At 39.0% G+C, this 25,048-nt stretch overlaps 1 protein-coding gene across 3 annotated transcripts in view; it reads left to right on the forward strand.

Annotated features, from left to right (window-relative positions):
• The window catches only part of SBNO1 (strawberry notch homolog 1), a 53,624-nt gene that overhangs the window by 6,291 nt on the left and 22,285 nt on the right, over nucleotides 1–25,048 (forward strand). The window contains exons 2-16 of one of the 3 annotated variants that reach the window (XM_042961531.1): nucleotides 1,634–1,765; nucleotides 2,485–2,589; nucleotides 4,534–4,846; nucleotides 8,485–8,585; nucleotides 12,910–13,006; nucleotides 15,569–15,729; nucleotides 16,708–16,841; nucleotides 17,040–17,130; nucleotides 18,595–18,756; nucleotides 19,633–19,768; nucleotides 19,849–19,954; nucleotides 20,090–20,243; nucleotides 21,224–21,406; nucleotides 21,929–22,026; nucleotides 23,128–23,279. In XM_042961531.1, the coding sequence (XP_042817465.1) occupies nucleotides 1,634–1,765; nucleotides 2,485–2,589; nucleotides 4,534–4,846; nucleotides 8,485–8,585; nucleotides 12,910–13,006; nucleotides 15,569–15,729; nucleotides 16,708–16,841; nucleotides 17,040–17,130; nucleotides 18,595–18,756; nucleotides 19,633–19,768; nucleotides 19,849–19,954; nucleotides 20,090–20,243; nucleotides 21,224–21,406; nucleotides 21,929–22,026; nucleotides 23,128–23,279 (2,125 nt within the window). The remainder of the gene's footprint in view (nucleotides 1–1,633; nucleotides 1,766–2,484; nucleotides 2,590–4,533; nucleotides 4,847–8,484; nucleotides 8,586–12,909; nucleotides 13,007–15,568; nucleotides 15,730–16,707; nucleotides 16,842–17,039; nucleotides 17,131–18,594; nucleotides 18,757–19,632; nucleotides 19,769–19,848; nucleotides 19,955–20,089; nucleotides 20,244–21,223; nucleotides 21,407–21,928; nucleotides 22,027–23,127; nucleotides 23,280–25,048) is intronic. The other 2 variants (XM_042961533.1, XM_042961532.1) reach the window with 2 other exon arrangements.

Consider the following 25,048-nt stretch of genomic DNA (forward strand, 5'->3'; position numbering starts at 1 on the left):
ACACTGTGAGCTTTGTGAAAGATACTTAGTTGTCAATTTCCTTTCTGTCCTTCTTCCTGCTCAAAATGTATTCCAAAGACTTCTTTTCCTTTTTCTGAAAAATTTTGGGGGAATCTCATTTGGCTTATCTCTTCTTCCTTGGGGCTGTTTAAGACCCTCTTTAAACAGTCTGCCCTTAGTTTCATTTCTGGGTATCTGTGGTTTCTATCTTAAACTCATTCACATTTCTGTTAGAACTTCTTTCTAATTGATACTTAGGCTCCTGTGACATAGGCCTACCTAGTAGAGGATTTCTCTGTTAAGTATCTTGCTTTCATTTGAAACAGTATTTCTGCACATTGGAAGTCATGGTCATGGTGACTAACACCTTTCTTTTAGTAGGACATAATGAAAACACTGGCATTTAATTCTGTCACACAGCCTGAGAACAAATGAACTAGCTGAAAATTAGTATATTTATGTAACATGAAATTAGTGTTTTGAGAAAAACAAGTAGTCATTTTTTTTTCCCGTGTTTATGTATGTAAATTGGTTATTTCAGATAATGACAAAAGTTAAAAATTGAGAAAGTTGTTTTTTTTCCCTCTACAAAATGGATAAAAATCTGTTTTGGTGCTAAATTACTTTGATACATTGGATCAAAGTACATTGGTTCCTTAGAGTACAGTTGGAAAACCCAAACCTGAAATGTATTTGCTTGCTTCATTTTCCCCTACTAAACCATATAACTCCTTTTTGGGTCTCCTGGGCTCAATGCTTATTTTTTCACTTTGTGTTGGCCTATCTCTAATCGTCCATCAATTCATGCTTTTTGTGTATTTCATATTTTCTTTGATCTTAAGAGCTTCTGTATAAACTTAGCCTTATGGATTGTCCTTCCTAAATATCTTGGAATCCATCCCCCCTTCTTTCCACACTGTTATTATAGCACATCATCTCTCTCTTGGTGTGTGTAGCGGTTTCCTAAAATGTGTCTCTGCTTCTGGTCTTATTCTACCCATTCTCAGTTTGCTTCCATACTTCTGTGGAGTAACCTGTCACAAATCTGACTGTGTTCTGCAGTCTTCTATCTGATAACTCTTCAGTGACCCCCACCACCCACGGGATTAAGTGAACTCTCTAGCATTGTATAGAAGGTTGTGGGTGACATTTTCCTCATCTCTCGTCATCACCTATCTGAGCCTTGGATTTCTGTTCTGAGCTTCCGTACCAATGGTAAATTACTCATAAACGTTGTTCTTAAAGTACTAATGTCTTTCATGCCTCCATAAATTGTAATGCACTGTGCAGAAGATGCTTCCCCCACCTGGTGATTTCTTCCTTGAGACTCAGTAGTTCCCGGTCGTCTTTGTCCCCTCTCTCCCCAGGCCAAGTTTAACATTCCTTTTCTGTTCCCACCGCATTTTGTACACAAATACTCTTGCTGTGTTTTACATATTTCTCTGTCCTTTCCATCTTGTGAATTTTTTGGAATCAGAGACTATTTCTCGTTAGTCGTTCTTACTTGATATGTAACAGGTTCTTCATAAATATCAAGTGAATGGATCTAGTAGAAAATGTTCATTTATATTTAGAAGAGAGTTAATTGTCATTTTAAGTTTTTTATGTTAACATTAAATCTTTTGTTCTAAAGATGGTGGAGCCAGGGCAAGATTTACTGCTTGCTGCTTTGAGTGAGAGTGGAATTAGTCCGAATGACCTCTTTGATATTGATGGTGGAGATGCAGGGCTTGCAACTCCAACACCTACTCCTCCAGTTCAGCAGGTAAGAGTTTTCCAAAGCCTCTGTAAAAAGTAGATTGCTTAAATTTCATTTCTACTTACAGAAATAGGTATTAAGATACATAAAAAAAAATTTTAATGTTTATTTTTGAGAGAGCGCACGTGTGTAAGTGGGTTAGGGAGGGGCAGAGAGAGAGGGAGACAGAGGATCCTAAGTGGGTTCTGGGAGCCTGATGCAGGGATCAAACCCGCAAACTGAGCCATGAGATCATAACCTGAGCCCAAGTCGGACACTCAACTGACTAAGACACCCAGGTGCCCCAAGACATAATTTTAAATATGCATGTGCATGTTATTTTTATGTTATTAGTCTTCATTCATGAGAGGGACATTTTTGCAGTGAAAAATTAAGACATTTTCTGCTCTGATATACATATATATTTATATAAGAGAGACGTATTATTTAGAGTTCTTGTGGGAGGGTTGTTAATTTCCTTACTAGTTGTCTTTGTACTTCTTGGGGACCTTCTGAGGTTTCACTATATACTTTCTCTGAAAGTTAAAATAAGATTCTGGTGTTAGCATAATTTTGTGAAGATGTTGTACTTGGAAAGATTATTACTTTATACTTGGTATCATATTTTTTTGAGGGTAAAACTTTTTTGTTTTTGTTGTTTTAATAAAATGAATACATCTTTGGTTCTTAAAACAGTTCACTCCCATCATATTTTATTTCTTTCTCTGATGTTATTTTCTCCCCAGTCAGTGCCACTTAGTGCATTAGAATTGGGTTTGGAGACTGAAGCAGCAGTTCCTGTTAAACCAGAACAAGAGACAGTACCTACTCCAGCACTGTTAAATGTTAGGGTAAGAACGATTTACATTTGACATTGTTACTGAAATGGTTTAGGATCATAGTCAGAAAATAACCTATAATATGAAGTCATTTTTATCTTACTGGTTCTGCTTTTTGCTGCTTTCCAATATGCTACTCTCACATCCTACTTGCTAAAATAATGCTTTCATTCTTCTGGTAGCTATGTTGATCAAAAGACAATTAGGACAAAACAGAAAATTTTTGAATTTACTCATTGTAAATGATATAAAATTTGTGAACTACACATTAACCCACTGCACTTAATTTTTCCTTGTTTATTTCAGCTTTTGTCCATTATGTGATCATAATTGTGCTTTAAATACAGAGTTTACCTTAAACGTAGCATTTATGAACTTAAGCCTAGTGGTGTAAAGGACATCCTAGTTAAAAATTTGATAATTATGATAAATTATCGTCGAGGGTTTTATTTGAAAGTGGTAAGTGGTGGGGCGCCTGGTTGGCTCAGTTGGAAGAGCATGTGAGGGTTGTGAGTTTGATCCCCATATTGTGTGTAGAGATTACTTAAATCTTTAAAAGAGTTCCCTGCTTTAAAAAAGGGGGGATAAGTGGCAGCCTACAAAATTCTTATTATAGGAGTCATGGAAAAATACCAAATACTTTGAAGAGGGAAGGAAGTAGAAATAGACTGAAATTTATAAAAATACTCAGTTGTACTTCAGTCGTTTAAGATCACAGATATTTTATCATTCTCAAATCTTTGACTTTTTTTTCCTGCATTTTTGTCCAGCTTCTAATGTTCCCTCCCCACCCCCCAACTATAAAAAATAAAATGCTATATGGTTTTTCTTAGGCTCAGAGGTGGTACCTGTATTATCACCAATGTTTGATATTGATGATATTGGATTCCCTCGATCATTCATGCAAGATAGGTATTTAAAATGTTGCTTGGGGTTGCCTGGCTGGCTCAGTCAATAGAGCATGGGACTCTTGATCTCGGGGTCATGAGATCAAGTCACACATTGGGTGCAGAGATTACTTAAAAGTAAAATCTTCAAAAAAAAAAAATGCTGCTTGGTAGTTTTCTCTTTTAAGTTCTAAATGTTGGTATAGTCTGTATGATAGCAAAGAAAACATTGTATAAGAATCACAGAATGTTAGAAATGGAAAATGGACTTCAGAGAGCCTGGGCCTCCAGGGGTGAAGTGATTTGCTTAAGGTTATTGACCTAGTTGAGGCAGTGCTGGGATTAGAAATACTTTCTCTTCCTAGTCCTTGTATTATATAGGGTTGCAATACATCACAGCTTGCTTGGGATAGTCCTATTTTATGCTTGCTGCCCCTGACAGTTATAGAAAATGTCACACTACTACTATACCTTTTTTCCCCCCCTCAAAATGGTGTGTTTTAACTTGGTAGTTTATAGTTAGGCATGTTTAATTAAAAATACAGCACCAATAGTTTGGTAAGAAAGTCAGTTTTAAATTTTATTTTTTTATTATTAACTTTTAAATGTTTATTTATTTTGAGAGAGGGAGAGAGCCCATACATGTGCACGCATGGGAGCAGGGAAGGGACACAGCGAGAATCCCAAGCACGTTCACAGAGCCCAGTGCGCGGCTTGAATCCACAAACCATGAGATCGTGACCTGAACCAAACCAAGTGTTGGATGCTTAACTGAGTGAGCCACTCAGGTGCCCCCCCCCCTTTTTTTTTTTTTTTTTAATTTTAGAGAGGGAGTGAGCAAGGGGAGGGGGCAGAGGGAGAAAGAATCTCAAGCAGGTTCCATGCAGACATCAGGCTCGATCCCATGACTCTGGGATCATGACCTGAGCTGAAATCAAGAGTCAGACACTCAACTGACTGAGCCCCTAGTTTTAGATTTTTAAATGGCCTTCCATGTGTGTGGATCTAGGCTGTGTTAGAGAGTAAAGTACTTCTCAGTGGTCTGATGTGTTATGGTTTTCTTTTATAGCAGCAGCCTCCATCTACTACAACATTTGTGCTGAATCAAATAAATCAGCTTCCGACCTTGGGATCTACAATTGTAATGACTAAAACACCACCTGTGACAACGAATAGGCAGACCATCACATTAACAAAGTTTATCCAGACTACTGCAAACACACGCCCTTCAGTCTCAGCACCAGCAGTACGAAATGCCATGACCTCTGCACCCTCAAAAGACCAGGTTCAGCTGAAGGATCTACTAAAAAATAATAGTCTGAACGAACTCATGAAACTGAAGCCACCAGCTAATATTGCTCAGCCAGTTGCAACAGCAGCTAGTAAGTCTTTCTGTTTTCTTTGGTGTCACCTGTCTCCCTGAGGTAAGATAGGTCAGTGTGTTTTTAAGGGTTTGCTTGGGTCTTAAAAGAACTGGGCAGGAAGGAGATGTCTGCATGACTCTGTACAATTACAGTATTTATACAGTACAAAGGAAGAAGAAATTTAGAAGCCTTAGCATTTACCTTGAAGTAAAATATGAAATTTCCAGGTGGCTACAATCATTAACACCATGAGATACTGGTTTTATATACTGGGAATAACTGGTTAACACTTTCTTGGTCCTTTAAATCTGTGCTTCTCAAACTTTATGTGATCTTGTTCACAGCCAGAATCAGATTCAGTAGGTCTGGGTGGGGCCCAAGATTCTGCATTTTTCTAACAAGCTTTTTGGAGGTGTTATTGCTGGTGGTCCTTGGACCATGTGTGAGGTAACTGGCTTTAAACTGATACTTTACTGCTTTACTGTGACTTTTACAGCTTTTTGATTTTGCCTGTCACTGGCTTCATTGCTTGTGGATAGTCGTGTATTTAGTAAATTCCCTTTTAAAATACATATGTTTTCATTATAAAATAATTTACTGCATTTTTTTTGAAGAATGAGCACCCATGTAATAACTTTCTAAAAAAAACAGCTTTATTGAAATATAACGTGCATACGATAAATTTTACCTTTTTACAGTATACGGTTGAGTAGATTATAGTATATTCACAGTTGTTAAACCATCACCACTAGCTAATCCAGAATATCTTAAGGATAAGGTTTAACGGGAAAAAGTTCCACAGTGGTTTGATTACATTTTTAAAGAGTTCATTTATGTATAAAGAATATAGATTTTGTAGTTTTTCTTTGGAGTTTGTTGTTGCTCATTTATTCGACGAATATTTATTGAGTGCCTTCTATATGCCAAGTACTGTTCTGGGGTTTTGAGGCTATGGCTGGGAGAAAAACTGTTGGAATCTCTGCTCTCATGGAGCTTGCATCCTAGTGGAGAGATGCAGACAATAAACAAAATAAGTTATACAGTACGTCTGATACGGACAAGCTCTGTGGAAAGAAATAGAAAATGGGGTACAGGGCAGGAAGAGGTTACAGTTTTAAGTGGAACATTCAGAGGAAGCTTCGTGTTTAGTGTATTAAGGTAATTTTTAAGGGTAAAATAGAATTAATTGGTGTTTTTAAAAATTTTAGCAATGTCATATTTTAGTAGTATAGTTTTAGAAACTGAAAAATGTGAACTCTTAAGAGGGATATTCTTTCCTTCCCTCTACATTCTGCTGAAATATATTTGAGTGCCTTTTTTTTATTATTATTAAAAAAAATTTTTTTTTTTTTTAACGTTTATTTATTTTTGAGACAGAGAGAGACAGAGCATGAACGGGGGAGGGTCAGAGAGAGGGAGACACAGAATCTGAAACAGGCTCCAGGCTCTGAGCTGTCAGCACAGAGCCCGACACGGGGCTCGAACTCACGAACTGCAAGATCATGACCTGAGCCGAAGTTGGCCGCTTAACCGACTGAGCCACCCAGGCGCCCCTATTTGAGTGCCTTTTGTGTAACAGTACCATGGCAGGCACTGTTGGAAATGGTAACTGACCTCAGTCATAGTCTGAGCTGACCACTATTGTATAGTTTTTAGCATAGGAATTGGTGCCTTTTTTTAAAGTAGATTTCTTTGGGATTATTGTATGTTTGGATTAAGGAGGTAGAATGGAGGTTCCTGATGATTTATACTGGCACATAAATAGCATCTTATTAGGGTTTTGGAATGAGGTGATAGGTATTGTACAGTTCCTTTTTCCAAAGGAAAAAGGTATTTGTATTTCTAATTGTGGGAACTAAATAAGTTCTAATACCTGATATAGACCAATATATAATTTAGGGACAGAATTGACTGCTTGGAAGTTGTGCTTATGTTTATAAAGAAGAAGCCTGGGGCGTTCGAAAGCAGTGGTCAAAAAGTGTTTGTAGCGCGATGTAGAACTAACTTTGTCTCCAGTGAGAGATGCAATTAAAAATATCAAATTATTTAATCTTTTCTTTGAGTCCATACCATTGTGGCTTTATGGTTATAGTTTACTCAAGGTCATTGTCCTGAACTAACTGCAGCCTGGCAGCTGGATGCCAACTGAAAAATAATTTTAACTGCCTTAGGACAGATTTTTATTTTCTGCCATGGAGAGCAGGACCGTGGCCCTGACCTGGCTGGGGTGCAGGGCAGCATCTGGGATGGCTCTTGGGAGACTTAGGGGTGGGGTGGGGTGATCAGTTTTGGAAGCAACTTTCATTAAAAGTTTTTGGGTTTGAGGAAATACTGCTGCTTTTTTGAGTGGCTTTCTGAGCATTCTACCCCTCAGAGCACGTGTCCTCATAATGTAAAGAAGACTGTGTTATTGTGAGGGAAGTTCAGAAAGCAAAACAAAACAGGATAGGTTTGGAGCTGATCCAGTAATACTTAGTAAGTACAGTAACATCTACCACATCCAGTGGAGTAATTTTAAAAAGACAAAAGAGTACAAATCAAGGCCATCTTTGTGTGGAAGCCTGAGAAACCGTCAGACTAGACCAGGGCTGAAAAAGAAACATGTAAGTGAATGCCGAAGATAAGCATACTTTTGTGTTGTAGCAGAGGATCATCTTTTTACTAAAGGGGAAGAACAATAAAAGTATGAAACTGCAAAGAGCAAGATTTTGCATGTTCCTCCCTCACTTAGCTATGGGTGTTGCGCCTTTTGGAGCCATGAGCTGTTTGGGTCTCTGGGTTCTGAGTCCGCTTCTGTAACTCTGTGAACTGTTCACTGGCTCTCCCACAGTTAACGTTAAACAGATAAATCCGTTATCTCTGTTCTGACCTCCTTATTTTGTTAACACTTTGTTATTTTGGAGTCCCAAGTGACAGGCCTCCAAACACTCCCTATCTTTTGGTAGAATAGATCAGATCCGGTCAGTCCTCCTGCTGTGATTGTCACACTGTGGTCTCAAGGATCCCAGGTACCTGAAGCGAGCACTTCAGGGATGTAGGCTGGTTACGGGGCTCTAGACTCCTCAGTCAAGTTCTCCTTGGCCTAGTACTCGAATTGAAGGATTCAGTTCTCTTGCTGTGTGTAAAAAGAGTTTGCAAACCACTGGTATAGAAGAAGAAAAAATTCATTGTTCGGATCTTTGAGGAGAGGAGGAACGTAGAATTTCCAAATTTTTTTCTTTTTTCCTTCCAAGAAAGAATTATTTTGCCTTGAAAGCAAGTATCATCAACTCAGGTGAGATTGATTCTGTCTTGGTGATAATACCAAGTTTTGTGGGGTTTTTTGATGAACCAAGTGAAGTGTCCCAAAGTAATGCTAGCTCTTGGTGTTTGTGTTGAAAGAAACTATCAGATATTCTGATTAAGGTGTCTTTTTGATAGTTTTCACGTTTCCTGTACACGCATATCCGTTTAAGGTAACTTGTTTTCTAAGGTTAATTCTTACCTCCACGATAACACATTGCCTTGCGTGTTTTTATCCTTATGCTTAATTTAAGGTAGTGATAAGCAGATCGGTATTTTTTCATTTGTGAAGTGGGTAAACTACTGAGTTTTAAAAAAACTGTTGGAAAAGAAATTCAGAAATCGTTCTAAAATGTAATGACTCTCCCCCTCAGCTGATGTAAGCAATGGTACAGTAAAGAAGGAGTCTTCGAATAAAGAAGTAGCGAGAATATGGATAAACGACATGAAAATGAGGAGTTTTTCCCCAACCATGGTGAGTTTTAAAAGCTGTATCTGTATTGTGTTATGGAAGTACACTTGGCTAAAAGTACTCTAAAACAACCCTCAGAAAACTTTTTTGGGGTGAAGGGGGGCTACTCAACTGCATAAACTAATGAGTAAGCATTAAATCTCACTGCAGTAAACTAACCTACTGAACAAGGTGATAATAACTTGCATATTTGATAGGGTGTAGTATTACACGCGGTCCTCACATCCTTTTTTTGTGGATCTCATCTGGTAGACAAAGACAATGTGAGTTAACCAAAAGTGTTAGATAACGGTCCATTTTAGGATTGAACTTGCATGTATGGCTAGTTCTGAGCTGTCAGATCATATAATGTTCTAGTTACAAGTAATCTTTTTCCTTATAGTTTGGAAATGTTGTATGTTTTGGGTTAACTAATTCTGTACATTTATTTCATTGCTGTGTCTAACACTGCATGTGTGTGGTGGGTTTGTTCAAGAGGTATGCTACGTGGTTCCCCCTTCCATAATCACACAGTTTGACAAGCACATGGTGTAAGTGGTAATAGAAGGTACAGCAAAAAGTACATTGGGACAGTCACAATTAGGGTTATGACTTTGGAGGAAGAGGAGGTCTCCCTGGACTCAAATGGCCTGCGACGATTTCATTTTGTGGCAGAGATATAATGGAGATTGGGTGTTGAGTTTGGAGAGACTGTAGGAGGGCATTTTAGGAAGGGAGCTAATGCATTGGCACAGAGGCGATGGCTATATGTTTAGGTGACCGTAAGCCATGAGGAAGTTCGAATAGTTGGATTTGGCACTTTGGAGGGTTCTGAGTTGAGTTTGAAAGATTTGGACTTGGTGCAACACCAGTCGGGGCCACCGGAAGTGGAGGATCCTGTTAGTGACTCAGGATGGGCTGGTGGGGGGGGAGACCCTTTGGCTAAGTACTCCAGAAGGAAGTATTAGAAATTAAACCTGGGGGACTACAAAGAGAATGATTGGAACAAGGTGAGAGGGAAGAACAAAAGGAAAACATGTAACAATACCAGAGGATTGCTAAGACTTGGGGACGGAATAAGGAACTGGAGACACAGCGCAGCCGTCTGTGCCTGAGGTTTTGAACAGGGACTAGGAGAGTGAATGCTGGCCGGACCCAGTTTACTTAATAGTTGTGTGCCAGCAACTTACATGGAAGTTGATTTTTAGAAAATACAATTGCGTTTTTCTTTTTTCTTTTTTTTTTTAATTTTTTTTAAGTTTATTTTTGAGAGAGAGAGAACCAGCCAGGGAGGGGCAGAGAATGGGGGACAGAAGATCCCAAGCGGGCTCTGTTGTGACAGCAGACAGCCCCGTGCATGGCTTGAACTCATGAACCATGAGATCATGACTGAACCCAAGTCTGACACTTAACCAACTGAGCCACCTACGTACCCTGAGATCGCGTTTTTCTTTAAAAAATGTATGTAGTACTCAGGTTCCCAGTTCAGCTTATGTTTGCCCATAATATGCCAGAAGTTCTTTGTTGTCCTTGCAGTTAAGAAACCTCTAACCGGGAGTGCCTGGGTGGCTTCAGCTCAGGTCATGATCTCTCGATTCGTGAGTTCAAGCCCTGCATGGGGCTCTCTGCACAGAGCACGCTTCAGATACTCTGTCTCCTTCTCTCTCTGCCCCTCCCCCGCTCGTGCTTTTTCTCTCTCTCTCAGAAATAAATATTTAAAAAAAAAGAGGGGCACCTGGGTGGCTCGGTTGGTTTAGCATCCAGCTTTGGCTCAGGTCATGATCCCCCAGTTTGTGGGTTCAAGCCCCACGTCGGGCTCTGTGCTGACAGCGTGGAGCTTGCTTGGAATTTCTCTCTCTCTCTCTCTCTCTCTCTCTCTCTCTCTCTCTCTCTGTCTGCTCCTATCCTACTCATTCTCTCCGTCCCTCCTTTCTCTCTCTCCCTCAAAACCAGTAAACTTTAAAAAAAAAAGAAAGAAAGAAACATCTAACGGGCGCCTGACTGGCTCAGTCCGTGGAGCATGTGACTCTTGATCTTGAGGTCTTGAGTTCTGGCCCCACACTGGGCATAGAGCTTACTTTAAAAAAAAAAAAAAAATCTGGGGGCGCCTGGGTGGCGCAGTCGGTTAAGCGTCCGACTTCAGCCAGGTCACGATCTCGCGGTCTGTGAGTTCGAGCCCCGCGTCGGGCTCTGGGCTGATGGCTCAGGAGCCTGGAGCCTGTTTCCGATTCTGTGTCTCCCTCTCTCTCTGCCCCTCCCCCGTTCATGCTCTGTCTCTCTCTGTCCCAAAAATAAATAAAAAACGTTGAAAAAAAAAAAAAAAATTAAAAAAAAAAAAAAAATCTGTATCTCTGGCAGAGATCACAAACTGGTAGACTGTGGACCAAAGCCAGTTGACAGATGTGTTTTGTTGGGTGGGACTCCACAGTATTTTGAAAAAATTTGAATTTGTTGCTACCACATAAAAATCCTCTGATTTCCAGGTTCTCCTGAAAAACAGGAGTACCTGACCACCATGCGCCCACATTCCCACCTAAACAGGCTCCTGGCTGAGTAGGAACGTGGACTTTGTGTGTTGGGTGGGCGTTCTGCAGGTACCACAGTCTCCCCACTCCCCCTCATTTATCTCCTTGACTTGAAGCTTGGGGACCCTCAGTTGCCTTTTTATTGGCTTTGAAATTTACCTGTCTGTCCCTGGATTTTGTGACCAGACAGTACACCAGCTTATCTTCCAGTTAACACTCTTGGTGATTTTTTTTTTTAATTCAGGTAAGGGAAGATAAGATAGAGGGAGAAGGAAGGAGGCTGGTCATTTAGCATAGTATGCATTCTTTTTTTTTTTTTTTTTTTCAATGTTTTGTGTTTTATTTATTTTTGAGAGAGAGAGCATGAGTGGGGGAGGAGCTGAGAGAGGAGGACAGGATCTGAAGCGGGCTCTGCACTGACAGCAGAGAGCCCGATATGGGGCTTGAACTCACGAACTGGGAGATCATGACCTGAAGTCGGAAGCCCAACCCACTGAGCTCCCCAGGTCCCCTAGTCTTATTTGATAACGTGAGGAAAGGGCTGAAGGTGGGATGGGGAAGACACAGAATTTAAGTGATTTAAGCAAGGCCACACAAATTAACAGCAGAATGAGGATTTGTATGTGTTTCTTTGCCAACCCCACTTTGTCTCCGGTTTCTGAAATTGAGTTTTATTTTGGCATACTTTCTAAGAACATTCGGAACTTTTTTGGATTTTTTTCCTAAGGATTCCATGGATTGATGTTGATTGGATGTTTATCTACCATCTCCCTCTTCCTTCCCACTTTTATTGAGCATCTGTTTGCCATCATAACTCTAGACAAAATATAAAGAAATCGAAGAGCCTGTCCTTACCTTTCGATGTTTTGTTATCCTTGGCGTTGCCTGTAGGGCCTGACTGGCTTCTCTCTCTTTTTTTTTTTTTTCCCCCTCCTTTTCTGGATATACTGGATTTCACAGATTTTTCTCTATAGTCTTTCTTGAACAAGCACATTAATAAATATCTTTGGTGTTGGTTTACTTGTAGTGAAAAGAGGCTTGTTCAGGGGCTTTCTATTCCCCTATTTCTCCCTACCGCTCCTCCTTTAAGATTCTGTGAAGAAAAAAAGGAACATGTGATTGGTAACCATTCACACAAGTTGTCTAGGACAGTCTGGCTTTATTCTAGTTTTCCTGGTGTACTTAACTAATAGCTCCCCATTTCATTTTCACGTGTGCCAAGGATTAGAGAGTAAGTGATAAGGCTTTCTTATATGTGATTGTTGTGTTTGTGGAGACACAGATGTCTGAAGTAAACGCTCCGTCCTTCAGAAGAACCTTTAAATCCAGAGTTTTCTGGGGTTTTAGTTTCAGTGTCCGAGGGAGAGAAGACAGGTGACGTGAAGGTTCGCTAAAATGAGGGTGGGATGTGTGGCTTCAGTGGTTTCTGCCATTGATGTTGTAGGATGAGCTGCTGGGGCTCATCCACCTTCCTTCCTAAGCCTTTTGGTCCTTCTCTTCCTGGAACTGACAAGGACTAAGGTTAGAAAGAGTTCTGGGCATCAGGGAGGGTGGTAGGCAAAGGGGAGAGTAGTTTGAGAGGTAGTGACTGGAAGGAAGGTGGAGCCCTGATGTGACCCAGCGGTGCGTTAGAGCTGAGAGTAGGGCATGGATTATCTTTGCTCATCAGAGAAGCACGGAAGAACCAAAGTATGATCCAGCTTTGAGGGAACATAGAAGAAGAATATCATGTTTCCAAGACTGAAGGTTGCTAGTGTTCCTACAGAGGAGTTTTCCTGTGTGTTGGCTGGACCTCCAGTCTCTGATTATGCTCTATGTTACAGAAGGTCCCTGTTGTGAAAGAGGAAGATGAACCAGAGGAGGAAGATGAAGAAGAAATGGGTCATGCAGAAACCTACGCAGAATATATGCCAATAAAACGTATGTCTTTGGGATTTGTCAAAATGATGAAAGACTTTTGGGTTCCTCTTGAACTTAAGTAACTTTCCCACACATGTTATTACCGATTAGGATCTATCAATATTGGGTACCTTGGAATTTGACAAGTGTGAGCCTTATAATCTGTTTTAAACTATTACAGGTTTTAAAATATCTAGGTGAAAATTTTGCTGGTGTATTTTTTCCTACAGAAAGTTAAAACTGTTTTGGGTTGAAGTCCTTCAAAACTAAGAGTAAAAAAGCTTGGGCTTTATTTTGTTTCAAGTTAATTTTGCTCATGTCAGCAGCAGGTATAAAATCATAGTGAATTATAGAGGCGTAAGTCTGTACCTTAGCTTTATATACTTTATGCAAACAAAAGCATGGGAATCTTAAAAATACAATGTGCTATTTATTTCAATAGTGTACATTAACATTTCTCCCTTTTTGGCGTAACAACCATGTTTTATTTTTTTAGTGACCACTGTACTATGTCAAACTGAAAATTAATAGTTTTTAACTTTGGTAGAAAAATGTTCACTTTGGGTGGCTCAGTTGGTTAAGTGCCCGACTCTTGATTTAGGCTCACTCAGGTCACGATCTCATGGTTGTGCATTTGAGCCCAGTGGGGCTTCAGTTCGGCATGGAGCTTGCTTGAGATTCTCCCTCTCCCCACCTCCCTCCTGCCTCGAGCATGTACTCCCTCCCTCTCAAAAAAAAAAAAAAATGTTCACTCTCATTATATGGTGGTGATAAGATGGAAAAAATACACACATGGCTAGAATCTTTTATGTACTCTGAGTTTCTATAAAAAGCCACTAATATTACCACTTGAACTAAAAAATCTGTTTACCAACTGTGTATGGACTTCAAGCTCCCATAATTTTCTGGCCATTTAAAAAGAAGTTATTTATTTTTAATGTTTATTTTTGAGAGAGAGCGTGCATGCATGTGAGTGGGAGAGGAGAAAGTGCAGAAAGAGAGAGGAATAGAGAATCCAAAGCGGGCTCCACACTGACAGCAGAGTGCTGGATGTGTGGGGCCTTGAACCCATGAACCATGAGATCATGACCTGAGCCGACATTGGACGCTCAACCTACTGAGCCACCCAGGTGTCTCTATTTATTTATTTAAGTTTATTTATGTATTTTGAGAGAGCGAGCCAGGGAAGGACAGGGAGAGAGGGAACCCCCAAGCAGGTGCATGGTGTTAGTACAGAACCCAACTCGGGACTTAATGTCATAAACTGTGAGAACTGAAACCTGAGCTGAAACCCAAGAGTCAGACACCTAATTGACTGAGCCACCCAGGTCCCCTAAAATGAACTTTAGAAGTAAAAGAAAAACAATTTTTTTAATTAAATTTTATTTTTTAATTTAAATCCAAGTTAGTGAACATACAGTAAAAATAATTGTTTTTTGACGAACTTTAAAGAGCATTTGGCTTGCTCAGCTGGTAGAACATGTAGCTTTTGATTTCAGAGTTGTAAGTTCGAGCCCCACGTTGGATGTGGAAGCTACTTAAAAATAATACATACACGTATACTTACATACCTGTATAAATTTTTAAACTATGAACTTCAGGTTGTGGTATCCGAAATGGGTAGTTTCCCCCTCCCACCCATAATAGTTCATAAAAGGATTGAGAGTTTATCCGTGGCCCTTGAAACCAAAGTCAGCAAACTAAATTTGGACTTTTGCTTGTTTTTATAAAGTTTTATTGGAACATAACCATGCGCGTGAGTTTATTTTTTGGCTATGGCTGCTTTTGGCTATGGCTGCTTTTACTTTGCTACAATACCGATGTTCAGTAACACCAGATACTCTGCAAAGCTGGAAATATTTATTGTCTGACCATATATAGAAAAGGTTTGCTGATCTCTGTTTAAAGCTATTCACATAGGGGCGCCTGGGTGGCTCAGTCGGTTAAGCGTCCGACTTCAGCTCAGGTCACGATCTCACGGTCCGTGAGTTCAAGCCCCGTGTCGGGCTCTGGGCTGATGGCTCAGAGCCTGGAGCCTGCTTCCGATTCTGTCTCCCTCTCTCTCTGCCCCTCCCCCGTTCATGTTCTGTCTCTCTCTGTCTCAAAAATTAAATAAATAAATAAATAAATAAAGCTATTCACATAATGCATTTCGGGGAATTAGTTGCTGTTTAATTTTATGGCCAAGATTTCCATTAAAATCCCTTTCAAAATAAAATTACATTCCAAACTTTTGTTTCACTGATGCAAGGGAGTGATTCATTCAAATAAATTCCCAAATCTAGGATTGTGTTTGTTGCTATTGGAGAACCTGATGGTATGAACCAAGTCCATATTTTTCTAGACTTTTTTAATCAGCGGGTCTTTATTTAAAGCATGAGTATTTGATAAATAGGTCCTTTTAGTCAAATTTAAATAGTAATTTACCACCCATCAATACCTTTATAGAATCCTGAAGTGTATAGTTACTTATTTACTTTTACTTTTTCTATGATAGGAAAAATATGGCAATATCATATAATAAAACTAGAAGTGTTATTACCTAGAAAAATTAAAATGAAGTTTTTTTAATTTTTCGTTCAGTAAAAATTGGCCTACGTCATCCAGATGCTGTAGTGGAAACTAGTTCTTTATCCAGTGTTACTCCTCCTGATGTTTGGTACAAAACATCCATTTCTGAAGAAACCATTGATAATGGCTGGTTATCAGCATTACAGCTTGAGGCAATTACTTATGCAGCGCAGGTAAGCAATAATATTTCGTAGCTACATACAATATTTATCTTTGAATCCTGGTCCATATAATACAGTTGTTTTAATGCAAAGGTTAAGTTTTCCTTGCATGAAAAACTTGTGAATGTGATTTTTATAGAAGTTTCACGTGTCTGATAATTAAAGAGGTAGCATGGATTCAGGAGGTGCGCGTTTCTACTAGAAATGACAAATGTTACAGCCTTTTTGGAATGTGTATTAAAATTAAAAATACATATATCTTAAGGCGTCTGGCTGGCTCAGTCATGCAACTTCTGATCTTGGAGTCATGCAACTCTTGATCTCGGGGTCACGAGTTCAAGCCCCACGCTGGGCGCAGAGCTTGCTTGAAAAAATAACATATATCCTTTGAGGTAACAAGTGTATTATTGGAAGTCTATTCGACAGAACTATTAGATTGAGAACATATATATTAAGGAGATGGATAGATGGGTGGTTGACTTTGTTTTTGTTTTTGGTGGATGACTATTCGTTGCAGCTTTTTTAACTTTGGTGGTAGAATGCTGGGAAAGACTTAAAAGCCCATACCCTTGTGGGTGTTTGAATAAACTGTGGTATTGGTGTATGGGTATGGTACTGTCTTTTAAGACCATGAATTAGAGTTATGCTAGTTGTCTTGAGAGGGCTTCTGTCGTACTCCATTTCTGTAAAATAAGTAATGGCCAAACAGCTAACCATCCCCCATGCTTATGTGTGATTAAAAGTTTGTATTTGACTCTGCAAGCATTGAAACAGGTATGGGAGAAGCTCACCAGTTTGTTGACTTCAGTTACCTGGTGCATGTGAGTGTGGCAAGAAACAATACTTAGTAAATATAAAGAAAGTATTCATACTAAGCCAAAGCGTATGTCATTTGTATACGCATAAATCACATTAATATCTTCCTGTTTAAAAGACTGATGACTAAGGTATTTGAAGGAGTAGATTAATTATCAACTTTCTCTTTTTTAGCAACATGAAACATTCCTACCTAATGGAGATCGTGCTGGCTTCTTAATAGGTGATGGTGCTGGTGTAGGAAAAGGAAGGACGATAGCAGGAATCATCTATGAAAATTATTTGTTGAGTAGAAAAAGAGCATTATGGTAAGTAAGTGCCAAAGACTGTGTAAGCTTTCTTTTGTGAATAATTACTTACGCATGTGAGATGGGTTTTATTACTGAGTAGGTGTATTTTTTAAGTGTCGAGGCCTGGTTTTATTTATCCTGAGTACTGCTGGATTGATGGAATTTGCATTTAATTTGTGTGTGTGTGTGTTTTTCCTTTTCTTTTTTATGTGGCAGGTTCAGTGTTTCAAATGACTTGAAGTATGATGCTGAAAGAGATTTGAGGGATATTGGAGCAAAAAACATTTTGGTTCATTCATTAAATAAGGTATGAAAGTTTTCTATTCAGTTAGTCATTCAGTAAATATTGATTCATCTGTGAGATTGGAATAATAACAGGTTCTACTTTGTAGAGTTACAAAGATGAAGTGAGTTATTTTACAGAAAGCATTAGTTGAGGGCTGGCCATTCTCATTGGGTTGTGGATTACTGTACGTCAGCTACTGTGCCAGGTACGGTTGGGTGGTGACAAACAAAATAGGCCTTGTCTCTGTCGTTACGGAGTTTATTCTCAGTCTTCGGTGTTGGTCTTTGTTTCTGAGGTGACTTTATATGCTGAAGCTCACAACTGTGTGTGGAAGGGTGCACTGTAGTAAAGCCATGTGGACAGGTAGTGTGCCCATCACAGCACATAGGGAATTGTTGACTTTTGGAGACTGATTTGAGATTTGTCTGGTAGATTTGTGTATCTGTACCTGCGTTTATGTAAGAATACTGTCAAGTGGAAGAAAATGTGGGTAGGTATCTGAAGCAGTTTACTGTGATAAGAATGTTCATGTTCATTTAGCAAACCCTTACTGACCTCCTCCTGTGCACCAACTGCTGGAGTTACCAGGGTGGAATAGACAGACCTGGTTCCTGCAGGTGCCTCCCCGTTAGCCTTTTGAAAATAAGTAAGGACAAGCATTCCCTGTGGCCCTAAGTTGGTTCAGTGTCGCCTTGCTCATCATCGGCTTTTTGGGGTGGGGTATGACTGAGTGGGTTGGTGGTGCCGGTTCTTGAATTGATAACCGACAGCTCAAACTAAAAAACTGACCGGCATAGCTCGTTATATATGACACAGGACTGACAGTGACTTGGCATATAGCAAGTGCACGATAAATATTTGTAAAATGAATATCGTGACTTTTTTCTTAGAGGGGAGCTTGGTTTATAACCTTTCGGCTTTTTGTTTTGTTTTTGAGAGAGGGAGTAGGGGAGGGACAGAGGGAGAGAGGAGAGAATCTTAGGCAGGCTCTACATCCAGCACAGAGTCCCATGCGGGGCTTGATCCCATGGGGGCGAAATCATGACATGAATTGAAATCCAGAGTAGGATGTTTAACTGACTTAGCCACCCAGGAGCCCCTGTAATCTTTTGTTGTTGTTGTTGATAGAAGTTTTTTGAGGAGGGCCTGGGTGGCTCCCTGCTGGGTGTGGAGCCTGCTTAGGGGAGTCTTTTCCTCTCCCTCTGCCCCTCCGCTGCCAGCACTCTCTCAGAAAAAAAAAGGTTTTTGAGACTTTGATGAAAACTGGATCCTTATGTCATGAAGTTATGTGTGTGTGTACGTACATATATACAATGGTACGTGTGTGTGTATACGTACGTAGAAGAAATTTTGTGTGTGGTCTTAGGGGTCCTTTGACTTCCCTAAAACCCATGATAGACTCACCAGTTTCCTGCTATAGAAGCTTAGATAAGATAAATGTTTCAGAGAAAAAAGTATATTTATAACTTCTTTTTTCTTTTTTAGTTTAAATATGGAAAAATTTCTTCCAAACATAACGGGAGCGTGAAAAAGGGTGTTATTTTTGCTACCTATTCTTCCCTTATTGGTGAAAGTCAGTCTGGTGGTAAATACAAAACTAGATTAAAACAACTTCTGCATTGGTGTGGTGATGACTTCGATGGAGTGGTATCCTTTTCAATAAATGTTTTTATGTTTTTTAATGACACAAAAGTGCATGTGAGAGTAAACCTTTGGAAAACTACATCCTGAGGTTAACTGCAATTGCTGGGATGAGAGCTTTTAGGATAGCTCAGCATCCAAGGGGTCAGAAAGTTGATTCTGTTTTGTAGCTGCCATATAGGAGGCCAGTATGTAAGCTCCTGGTTTAGGGAAATGTTAAGAGGTGTGGGACGTGATGAATGCTGTATTCCTCTTTTTGGGGATTCACGGTGCATATTGATATAGTAAAGCACCTGAGACGACTAAGGGGAAAAAACTGAACTTAGTGATGTTCAAACCTATTTACCCATGGCAAACCTTTTGCTGTCCTGCATGAGGAATGCCAGTTTTTAAAATGCTCATTAAGTTAGTTACCAATTGTACTTCTACTTAGAGAATTTGCCAAAATTGTGTGGTGGACCTTTCTTGCCAGGGTGGATCCTTTCCTCCATTCTAATCAAGAATTAAATATCAGGTTAAGAGAAATACCCAAATGAGAGGTTGCCTCTGAGACTTGAAAGGGAGGGGTTACGTCAAAGAGAGGCACGTAGAGGGCTTCATTTATGTTTGTGATCTTAAAAAGAATCTGAGGCAAATAAGGTAAAATGTTACAGGTTTTACAAAGCTGTATGATGGGTATGTTGGTATTATTTTAAAAAGTTAATGCTCAGGGGCTTATTATCCGTGGCAACTCTCCCTTCCTGATTATCTTGAACTTGGCCCACTCCTCTACCACAGAAATTTGGGATGTTCCCCAAGACCTTAAGGAAATAAAAGTTAAGTCTTCTTTAAAGATTAGAAATACTTGCTACTGTGATGTGTTCCTTAATTCACTCTGTACAGATAGTCTTTGATGAATGCCATAAAGCAAAAAACTTATGTCCTGTTGGTTCTTCGAAGCCAACCAAGACAGGCTTGGCAGTTTTAGAGCTTCAGAACAAATTGCCAAAGGCCAGAGTTGTTTATGCTAGTGCCACTGGTGAGTTGTTATTTTATTTGAAAGATACATGTGTGAGTTATTTATTCAGCTATAACATGTTTTGTTTTGGGATTTTTCAGGTGCTTCTGAACCACGAAACATGGCCTATATGAACCGTCTTGGAATATGGGGTGAGGGAACTCCATTTAGAGAATTCAGTGATTTTATCCAAGCAGTAGAACGGAGGTAATGTAGTTTACGGTATATGCTGTTTGTTCTCAGTTGCAGTTTAAGAGAGGTGTTACTGCTAAAACCTTTTCCACTTATATTAAAGCCCTACTATATTTAATGATAGTTACTGTGTGTTTTAATTTTATTCAGAGGTGTTGGTGCCATGGAAATAGTTGCTATGGATATGAAACTTAGAGGAATGTACATTGCTCGACAGCTGAGCTTTACTGGAGTGACCTTCAAAATTGAGGAAGTTCTTCTTTCTCAGAGCTATGTGAAAATGTATAACAAAGCAGTCAAGCTGGTGAGAAGTTATTTCTTAATTCCTAGTATTTTTAATGTCTGTCAGCCCACGAGAGTATATTTTGCTGTAAAACAACAGATAAATCACCAGATCCTTACTTTCCTAATTTTCTAAGCTTTCTCTTTGTTAAAGTAATTTATTAGGAGAAAAAAGCTATTGGGGAGCCTGGGTAGTTCAGTCGGTTGAGCGTCTGACTCTTGATTTCGGCTCAGGTCATGATTCCATGGTCATGAGATTGAGCCCCGCATCAGGGTCTATGCTGGGTGTGGAGCCTGCTTAAGATTCTTTCTCTCCCCCTCTGCCTCTCTCCACCGCTTGTGCACGTGCGCTTTCTCTCTTTCAAGTAAATATAAATAAATAAAACAGCACAAAAAAGCTATTTACAATGGGGTGTCTGGCTGGCTCAGTCGAAGAGCATGTGACTTGATCTTCAGGGTTATGAGTTCAAGCCACATTTAGTGTAGAGATCACTTAAATGCATAAACTTTTTAAAAAGCCATTTATTTAAGTCGCATAGTTTTAAAATTACAGTGTAACTATTCCCTAAAATGACTGTAGTTGCTAAGAAGAGTTTCGAGGCAACTGTGAACATCCTGAAAAACATTTGTTTAGAGCTTCCCAAGCTACTGAAGTTGGTTTATTAAATTAATGTTAAGTAGTCTTGTGCCTAACATTATTTTGCTTGAATCGGTCATTTTTAAAAAATGTTTATTTATTTTTGAGAGAGAGAGAGTACACGAGCGGGGGTGGGGTAGGGGGGAGGCAGAAAGGGAGACAGAGAGAATCCCAAGCAGGCTCCATGCTGTGCACGTAGAGCCTGATGCGGGGCTCGAAGTCAGAAACCGTGAGATCATGACCCGAGCCAAAATCAGGAGTCGGACGCTTAACCGAATGAGGCACCCAGGTGCCCCGAATCAGTGATTTTTAAATAATTCACACTTACAGATGAAATATCTAAAATGTTGATTGTGTATCTTCAGTGGGTCATTGCCAGAGAGCGATTTCAGCAAGCTGCAGATCTGATTGATGCTGAGCAACGCATGAAGAAATCCATGTGGGGTCAGTTCTGGTCTGCTCACCAGAGATTTTTCAAATACTTGTGTATAGCATCCAAAGTTAAAAGGGTTGTGCAACTAGCTCGAGAAGAAATCAAGAATGGAAAAGTAAGTTGAAGAACACATTAATAGATTTATTCTTTGGTTATGTTTTCTAGTCTTGTGTGTTCAGGCTTTCTGCTTGGAAAGCCTGCTCTTTCTGAGAGTTGTAAAAGTATTAATGTAGTCAGACTTTAAAATACACATTTCTTTAAAGAATTTAGATAGCTCAAAAGACTATAAAGAAATAAACCACTATAATTTGGCCATCCATAGATATAACTACTGATGACATGTGGGTATTTATTGCCATACAGTTTTTTCTTTTCAGCAAAATATAGATATACTTGAAGTACACAGAACTGAGGCAGGGGCTTTAATTATGTCCACTGCTGTAATCCTATTTCCTAGCTAAGTTTTTTACACATGGTAGCATGCCTCAGATATATACAGAATAAATAAATGAGCACGTATGTACAATAATGGGTCATTCTTGTTTGAAATCCTTTTTCTTAACTATTTTAAATATGTAAAATACATCTTAAGAAACCACATGCGTTGTATTATTTATAATTCTGTTTTTCTCTCCAGTGTGTCGTAATTGGTCTGCAGTCGACAGGAGAAGCTAGAACATTAGAAGCCTTGGAGGAGGGTGGAGGAGAATTGAATGATTTCGTTTCAACTGCCAAGTAATGTTTTTGGTTTTAAGTTTTTATTTAGATTAGTTTTAAGTGTTCGCATTTCCTGGAGGCAAAAGTTTTGATTCATCCATACCATCATTAAAGTTTTTCTGATCTTAGTTTTTGCAGTTCTGTGCGATCCATGACAGTATATCCTTTGGAAAACAACATACGAATGCTCAGTTGTTAAGCATTTTGACAATATTGTGCCCAGTATTTGAACTAATGGAAGGGTATGATTTTTGTCTTGTAGATCTTGGAAATGTGTGACAGCTTGGATTAGTTTCTGTTTTAGTTTCAGCTTTGTGTGTTTGAAATTACCATTATCCGCACGAACAATAAGTAGAGTTTGCCCCAGTTTAGTAATCTGTGTATAAAAATTGCACGCAATCATGGGATATTCAAAAAGAGTTTTAAAAAGAAGTTTTTAGACATCGTTTCTCAGTTTATTTGCCTACCCTAGCCATGTTAACTGTGGTAGTAAAATTAGCAAAATAACCTTCGCCCCACCTATCTTTTGCCTCAGGCGATATATTCAAGTGGTTCCTTTTAAGGTGGATATAATCCAAAACTGCTTCTAAAAACAAAACATGCACCTACTAATCTGTTGTCTTTTGTACTTATGTGCCTGTTACTATGTTGTTTAAAATGGTAGGAGCTAGTCACGGGTGCCTATCAATGGCTAGTCCAAATTGAGATAACGCTGTGAGTGTAAACACAGGAGATTTCATTCAACGACTTAAAGTATATGTTTTACATCTCACTGATTGCATTTTGAAATGATACATTGATATATATAATACTAAAATATGTCCTGAAATGTATTATTAAAAAAACGTTTGTCTAGTTTTCTTTTACTTTTTAATGTAGTTACTGGAAAATGTAAAAATTGCATATTTGGCTTGGCCTGAACTTTATTTCAGTTAGCGTTGACCTACAATATTAAAGTTATTTCAGCTGGATTATCACTGTTTTGTAAAACTGAACAGAGTATACAGTATTTACTTTTTAGGAAATGTATTTTAAAAATATATTCAGTAAGACTTTGTATATAATAAACTATTCGGCAAACTGAACCACTAATTGTCACTTGTTTTCTCCTATAAACAGAGGAGTGTTGCAGTCACTAATTGAAAAACACTTCCCTGCTCCAGATCGAAAAAAACTGTATAGTTTGTTAGGAATCGATTTGACAGCTCCGAGTAACAATAGTTCACCAAGAGACAGTCCTTGTAAAGAAAATAAAGTGAAGAAGCGGAAAGGTGGGTTTTTTCTCTTTAAATGATGTTGAAAATAGTGTAAATTTGAGCATTTTGAAGCAGCTATATTTTGGGATTGAGCCGCCTTCCTTAAATTGGCATGTAGTTGTATATTTTCACTGTTGCCTATGTGGTTTTGAACACACAAGTAACTCCCTGTTTTAAATCAGGACTTGAACAGTTTGGTGCTAGGCACTATATTAAGCACTGGCCATACATTGTTTCATTTAACCCACAAGGGATCCATATGAAAATAGGTCTTGCTCTTTGTTTTCTAGACAGAGGACACTAAGGCACAGAAAGATTAAGAGGTTAAGGAATCTTGCCAGGTTCACATAGCTAGTGGGCAATACACAGCAAAATCTGGGCCTTGCTATTGTTATAGCTGCATATGCATACACACATACGGTGTTTTTACAGTCTTTAAAGAGTCATTTGTTAATTTATTATTTTTAAGAATACACTCCGTGCTTACTAGACATTTTATAATATGCACACTTCAGCTTCTGTTTAGATGCTTAGTAAGACGTTTGGCTTTCAGAAGTTAACTTCTCAGGCACCTGGGGGGCTTAGTCGGTTAAGTATCTGACTTCAGCTCAGGTCGTGATGTCACCATTCGTGAATTCGAGCCCCACATTGGGCTCTGTGCTGACAGCTCAGAGCCTGGAGCCTGCGTTGGATTCTGTGTCTCCCTCTGTCTGCCCCTCCCCTGCTCATGCTCTGTCTCTCTTTCTCTCTCTCTCAAAAATAAACATTAAGAAACAAAAGTTAACTTCACAGGCTTTCTCTAGGACAGTGATAACTTCCATTGGAATGTCTGTGATGCTGTGTATTCTAAACACAGTGGCTGATACTTGAGCCTTAATTTTTTTTTATCTGTTGTAAGTACATGTTTTTCACATTTTTTAAGTTTATTTTGAAAGAGAAAGCACGCGAGCTGGGGAAGGGCAGGGAGGGTGGAGAGAAAATCCCAAGCAGGGCTCAAACCCACGACTCTAGGATCATGACCTGAGCCAAAATCAAGAGTCAGACACTTAACTGACTGAGCCACCCAAGTGCCCCTACATTTTTAATCTGCTTGAAAGTGGGTTGGTTATTATAATTGAGAACATTTTTTTGTGGTAGTGGCACAAAAAGTAATGCTGTGTTTTAGAATCAGTGGCCTCTTAAATGGTCGCGTGGTCGTTTCCCTTTGCTGAGTTATGTTCTTACCATATATACCATTAATATGTGAACTTTTAATGGTTTGTTCCAGATCTCTTTTCTGAATATTCAGTAAAATAATTCAAATCAGCACCCTGTTTGATTTCTAAAATGGTGTGTTATAGATTTTTTTTAAGTATTCCGTAAGTTATTTTTTTAAGGTATTTTATTTTTTAAGTATTCTATAAACCTATAATTATTAGGTCTGTTCTCTCAACCTGATATGCAGTTGGATTGTGTGAAAATGCCAGAGATTCTGTTTTGTGTCTGTTGTCCTGAATTTGTTTTGAAACATATATTTAAAGGCAGTCTTGGATATGTATTGACATGTTTCATTTCTTCTTAATAATTAAACTTAACCTGATTTCTTACGGGAGTCTAAAAGGTTAACACTTGTGAATTTTATGTACTTAAGGAAATGTTTTTCCTCTGTTTTCTCATGTGATTTAAAAACTTTTTTTTTTCTAATGTTTATTCATTTTTGAGAGAGCACAAGTGAGCGAGGGAGGGGCACACACAGAGAGAGATACAGAATCTGAAGCAGGTTCCAGGCTCTGAGCTGTCAGCAT

Source organism: Panthera tigris, chromosome D3, assembly GCF_018350195.1.
Source record: "Panthera tigris isolate Pti1 chromosome D3, P.tigris_Pti1_mat1.1, whole genome shotgun sequence".
In the NCBI taxonomy this organism is placed as follows: domain Eukaryota; kingdom Metazoa; phylum Chordata; class Mammalia; order Carnivora; family Felidae; genus Panthera; species Panthera tigris.